The sequence below is a fragment of the Trachymyrmex cornetzi genome, unplaced genomic scaffold, assembly GCF_001594075.2.
Source record: "Trachymyrmex cornetzi isolate Tcor2-1 unplaced genomic scaffold, Tcor1.1 scaffold1354, whole genome shotgun sequence".
NCBI lineage: Eukaryota > Metazoa > Arthropoda > Insecta > Hymenoptera > Formicidae > Trachymyrmex > Trachymyrmex cornetzi.
The window spans coordinates 54,153-60,793 of NW_017295933.1; the positions used below are offsets into that span (position 1 = coordinate 54,153).

The 6,641-nt window shown below is 32.3% G+C and overlaps 1 protein-coding gene across 1 annotated transcript; it reads right to left on the minus strand.

Annotated features, from left to right (window-relative positions):
* Nucleotides 1–1,549: 1,549 nt before the first annotated feature.
* On the minus strand, nucleotides 1,550–4,640 carry eEF1beta (elongation factor 1-beta). Its single transcript, XM_018522560.1, has 3 exons — nucleotides 4,442–4,640; nucleotides 1,847–2,271; nucleotides 1,550–1,762 (listed from the first exon to the last, which is right to left on the minus strand). The coding sequence occupies exons 1-3, from the start codon at nucleotides 4,519–4,521 to the stop codon at nucleotides 1,608–1,610; spliced, it is 660 nt and encodes a 219-aa protein (XP_018378062.1). The 5' UTR covers nucleotides 4,522–4,640; the 3' UTR covers nucleotides 1,550–1,607.
* Nucleotides 4,641–6,641: the final 2,001 nt, after the last annotated feature.

Consider the following 6,641-nt stretch of genomic DNA (forward strand, 5'->3'; position numbering starts at 1 on the left):
ACGTGGAGAAAAAAGGAAGAAAGATGACCGTGCAAGAACTTTAGCTAAAAGGAACAGATCTATTATAATTACTCATTATAATTACTATTATAATTAACATAAGTAGTCATATTAAAACAATATAATTTAATATACTTTTAGAATCTTACAGTATCATACAATTCTTACATTATATCTTCTATCTTTCTATTCGAAACTTGCAAACTTCGAGATATTAAAGATAAAAAATCCTGCATTTTATCGCAAAATACTAGAGCATCTTGCAGCGTGTCAATAAAAAAACTGTATTAGAAAGAAGACAAAAAGAACAATATTGAGCTCTAGTCTTGCAACATTGAATAGTATATTTTAATATTTTAGTAGAAAAGGACAAATTTTGAAATTTAATTCTGTATCTTTTTGAAATTTCTTAACGCTTCTTCTAAACAAATAACAGATCGTTTTCGTTTCGAAACTTACAGCGTGAAGAAATGTGAAGACTACGACAACCGGATCCCAAGTTCAATGTCAATGCCCTAGAAGCGCGCCTCTCTTCTCGATGGTCTTACAATTGATACTTTTCCTTGGGAACAAGTTTGTAGGGACAGCAGACGCGCGTGAAATAACAACGTGCGGCGTTGTAGGTGTGTTGTTGTTGCGCCAAATTGAAATATTATTATTACCTGAAATTATTCGTTTAAATTTTTGCAATAAGAAATTTTGACTCATTATTATGAACCAATGAAAGAGAAAATTTCGTTTCTCCATTATATGTATAAATATACGTATCCGACAATTAATGGCAGTCAATTGATTGACGTGGTCGCATATTATTCATCTTATATAGATAAAATGTCTGAAATTCTTCATATTATTATATAAAACGATAATGTAAAAGTCTTGTTTGAAACTACGATATCTTTAATTTGTAAATAATAAACAGAAAGAGCAATCTCTAATTTGTTTTCTTATTATAACTTTTCATTTTCTTGCTGAAACCGATAACATAGCTTATATCAGTTTAGTTTTTGAATGTAATTATAATAATTATTATATGTGTACATGCATGTAAAAAATATATACCGGAAAATTTTAAAATTAATAAATACTTTAAAAGTTAGTAACTGTCATATAGTAAGATATATTGTATTTTTTACATTGCATGAAATATGTACGATTACTAAATCGTTTTTCTTTTATAGAAATAATTATAGCATTACAACTTTTACATTAATACATCAAAATTATAAATTCAGTTACATTTTATTTATTCTGACATATATTTATAGATATACGACTTTGTAAAAAGTTAATAAAGTGGAAAAGCTAATAAGACGTGCTTGAAGATGAAAAACGAATAATTATTTTTGCATTGCATATCTCAGACACAATATTATGATTTGCCTGACAATATATGTATATATAGTATATATATAAAATGTATTAATGTATATATGCAAGGTATTAAAAAATAAATATGATGCAATGAAGCTTTAGTAGAATTGTATTACTCTTCAAGACTGCATTAGGAATCCTTCGGGTATATTAAGAGAGTAACAAATTATATATATATACAAACAATTAATATTTATTAATTCAATATTAAAAGTATGAGCTGTTTTTGATCCTTAGATCTTGTTGAACGAAGCAATATCTACGGATTGAACTAATTCCTCGAATTCTTGAATCTGTTCAATCAGCAAATCCACTGATACTTTCTCGTCTTCTATCACACACATTATTTGTAACTTGTTTATGCCATAGCCCACTGGGACAAGTTTTGCTAAAAATAGAAAACTCAATTATATAATTTACTTATATCGATTTAGATATGTATATCAATAGAGCAATAAAATATACAACTTACATGCACCCCAAACCAGACCATCCATTTGAATCGATCTCACTGCATTTTCCATTTCTTTCATATCGGTTTCATCTCCCCAACTCTTCACGTCCAGAACAATACTCGATTTGGCAATAACTGTGGGTTTTTTTGATTTTTTCTCCGTATACGCCTTTAACCTTTCTTCCCTGATTTTTGCAGCTTCTGCATCCTCTTCCTCATCCGAACCAAATAGATCTAAGTCGTCATCATCGTCGTTTGGCTTTCCTGTGGAGGAAGCTGGGGCACCAGCACTGAGAATGGCAGGTGTTTTCTTTTCTCCAGGAAGTGATTTCAAATCATATGAGTTTATGTGGTTGTACCAACGGAGTACATGAGGATTCGAAGATGTCGGTGCTTTCCCCAGTGCCTCAAGTACTGCAACATCGGCTTGAGTTGGTTGCCACCTATTGAACATAAATTCTTCTGTTATTTTGTAATGAAGTTGATCCTTATATCAACTTGCACATTACTGAATTTTATATATTACTGAAAAATATAATTCCTTTACAATACTTTGAACACAAATTGTTTTCTAATACTGCGCTGCAATCTTATTAATAGGTTATCAATAGATAGATTTAATATAAATTTTTTAAATTTTATTACCGTTCTTATTATAAATAAATTAATAAAAATGAATAATACATATTATCAATAATAAGATTTTTTATTCGGACCGACAAGAATTAAACACTAAGTATAAGAATATTCAAGCCTATGACGGTTCAAGTCCCGATCGAGGTAATATTTTTTTCCTACTATCGTGCGCAAAGTTCGATTTTGCACACGCATTTGCGTGCGCAAAGTATCACTTTCCCACACTTGTAGTTTAGCGTGCGGGAAAGTGATACTTTGCACAAATGCGTGTGCAAAATCGAACTTTGAGCACGATAGTATACGAAAAATAGTATACGATACTCGTGCGCTGCGTAGGTGTTCCCACACTCGCTTTTTTGTCACCCTCGCTTCGCTCGGGCGACAAACTGCAGTTTGAATAACTACAAAAATATGATATATATGCATGTACATATATAGGATATAGATAATTCACTGGGAATTGTTTAGGTAAAAAAGATCTAGCTTTGACCGTCATAGGCTTGAATATTCTTATACTTAGTGTTTAATACATATTATATAAACAACATATAAAGTTTTTAAAAATAAACAATTTTTTTTTAATATCAAATCTTCATTAAAATCTAATTAAAAAATTACCCCCCTCCCTCCCAAAAAAGGATTAAATTTGACCAGATCAAATTATATCTAGTCAGATATACTTAGATATGACTTTCAGTATCTGCACAGATCTGATCATATATGTTCATATGTAACCATATACAGAGCATAATCTGATCTTTGATGTCTCATGTTTGCTCAGATCTGATCATATATGTTCATATATAACTATATATGAAGTGTACAACATCTATTGACCAGATATGTCATATATGTGGATTAACTATTTGTGCATTAACATTCAGTGTTCATGAATCAAAATAGCAATTCCCATACAATAGTAGAGATCAAGCAGCAATAGATGTGATACAGCTTAGAATGAGTGATCGCTTGAGAGCACAATATAAAGTTAATTAATTCCCGAATTCAAACAGGAAAAAATATTTTTTATCATAATTTTGTTGCGTGCAGTGTAGAATATGATACTAATCAACAATACTCATTTTAGCAATGAAATTGAATTAATTAATATTATATGAAATACTTTTTACTGAGGTTGTATCTGATTATATCTACTCAGATCTGGCCAGTTAGATAATTTACAGATCTGGTCAGATCTGTTGAAACCAATATGATCGTATCTCGGTAGATCTAATTCTTTTTCTCCAGGTATCTATGTGCAATATTCTTCATTTTGCAAGTTATTAAAAAAAGAATTATATAACAAAGCGATAAATATAAAGTGTATTTAAAACTATATGTACATACCAGAAATAATTGAGATTCTTGAACTAATATTCATTGTCAGAGTTCTTATATTTAAGATCGTCTTGAGTACAGTCTTTTGATATCATAAGCCAATCACAAAACAATATTAGCATTTTAAGACATTAAGATGATCTTGAAAGAACAGACTAAGAATATGACCTTTACTCTAATATATATTCATAGATATATATGTAAATATGTTAATACATATGGAACTGTAAATAGAAGAGTTCGTCAAAAAACTTCTATATATTTGTGGAATTCTATAGAAGAGGATTTTTATCAAAGAGGACAGAAAGAACAGAGAAGAGATGAAAAATAAATTCAAAATGTATATAGGACCACCCGGTGTGTGTATGTGCCATCTGTGTAACACATGTCCATACATGACACTAGAAACATCATATTCTATCTCAGCAAGACCAAAGGCTGCAAATATACAGGGAAGCTGTACAGGTGCTCGTGATGGAACGAGTCTTTCCTTGGGGAAAAACTTGAGCGGGAAAACTTGCTTCATGGTATGTACACAGAGTGAAAATCGGAAATAGAGCCAAGATGCCGACAAGTGAAGCACGTGGACCGAACCGGAGACGTTGGGTGATGCCGAGAACATGCTAAAAATAAACTCACCCTTCGATATAACTGCGGTCAGAGAGGTAAGTGTTGAGGTCCTCAATACCCTTATCAGTCTTCAGGTCACCGACAGCCATGGCGAGGTGTTCCGGGTGAGTAAATAGTTGACCGTAAGTTCTACCAGACAGTAACAGAGAGACCCCTTCGTCTGATCGCCGAAAGAGAGGGCTGCGCGCGGCGACGGCGAAGGCTACCCATAGAGCTTACACTACTAGAGGGGGAATACGGACGTCGAGCAGATCGAGCTGTGAGCAAGACTGAGGGCCGGTTGTTCCACCTTTTGGTAAATTTTACCTGTTGAGTAAGTAGCAAGATTACCCAATCATATGCGCGGATTACGAGATTTATCTCACAAGGCCCGTCTACAATACACGGAGTAAGAAGTAAGAGTAAGAGATTGACCAATCACAGTCGAATGTGAGAAGAATAATCGACTGTGATTGGTCAATTTCTTACTCTTACTTCTTACTCACTGTATTGTAGACAGGCCTACAGGCTGCGGCAAGCGCCGTACTTGCACCTGGCTCCTGATTGGTCACCGCAGCAATTTGCCGGAGCTCACCGCATACATGGAGTCTTAGCCCGGATCCTCATACGGGCAACAGCGCTTTGACACAGAGCGCTAATTGGTGAAAAGCCGGTTGTGGGGGTAAAATTTACCCCCATTACTCGTTTTTCGCCAATCAGCGTTTGGTGTCAAAGCGCTGTTGTCCGTATGAAGGCCCGTCTACAATACACGGAGTAAGAAGTAAGAGTAAGAAATTGACCAATCACAGTCGAATGTGAGAAGAATAATCGACTGTGATTGGTCAATTTCTTATTCTTACTTCTTACTCCGTGTATTGTAGACGGGCCTTAAGAGATAGCGTTGCAATATATTAGATAAGGACAGATGAATGCGTTTGAACGAGACACAACAATATGTAATAAGTATAAGAAATGAATGAAAGATGTCACTATTATCGAATTTGGAATTTAAAAAAGTCACTTCGATCGAGTTCGATCGTCGACCCTTTAAGTCCTGTTATTGTAAATAAAAAGAATTTTTTGTGTCTACAAAAAAAAATTAAAAAAATATAAATTTTGAATAAAAAATATACAGTGAATATATATAAGCAGATCATTATCATTATCATTATTACATACCATTTTCTAACTTATTGACGTGAAAAAAACTGTGAGATTAAAGAAAAAATGGGATTTGTAAGTGACGATTTTCCTTCTCGGAATATATTCATGTACGCATGAAGATACACAAATTTACAAAATTATAGGAACATCGTCAGAGGAGAAAGCGTTAAACTGAACATTTACCTATATTTATAATATATTTATTATAATTTACATTTACAATATTGCATATTCTATTTACAATTTATAATATATATTTAAACGGTATATTTAAATTCGAGTATTTTGCATAGAAATAATTACCATCCGTGGCGTATTTTATTTTAACGAAATAATTTATTCATATATTATATTATATAATAATTTCTGTTCTCTATTTTGCTTCGGTAATTCCTATTTCTAATGAAAAATTCGTACGAAATATTTATTTTGCATAAATAATTAGCGAGATTGATTCTGAATTATAAACATAATTATCTTGTCTTTAAAAAGTGTATGTGAGAAATATTATGTATTTCATGATTCTCTTTATTTTTTAAAAACTGAAAAAAACAGGAAGACTTCATACATGGTTATTGCATGCAAGAACTGCAGGAATCAACTATATCTATTGAGTAAATTAACGCTTGCGTCTAATAAGCTCATGATCATAAGATTTAACTAAAATGTGACTGTTTTAGCCGATCTAACGTATTATACCCACTTATGATTTGCAAGTCATTTACATAAACCGATGTATGGAATTTTTTGCACATTTTGTTTGTTGCGAACGATCTATTCATTTATGTATTTCCCGATCTATTTGGACTTCTCATAAAGTCTATAAGCAGCTTGAATTCATAGAAAAAATTCTGAATGTATTAAGATAGTATTAGAATAAAAAATTTCTTTTCATGAATACATATTCTTCTAGTAATACGACTCTTGCGTTGATCCTGTCCTTGTGAAAATTTATCACGATCATTTTTTTCTTGCTTTGCAAATATCTTTAAGAACTTCTTTTACACTACTTTCACGGCAAGCATCACATATATGTGTGACATTAGCTGTTAATGGTTATCGGCAA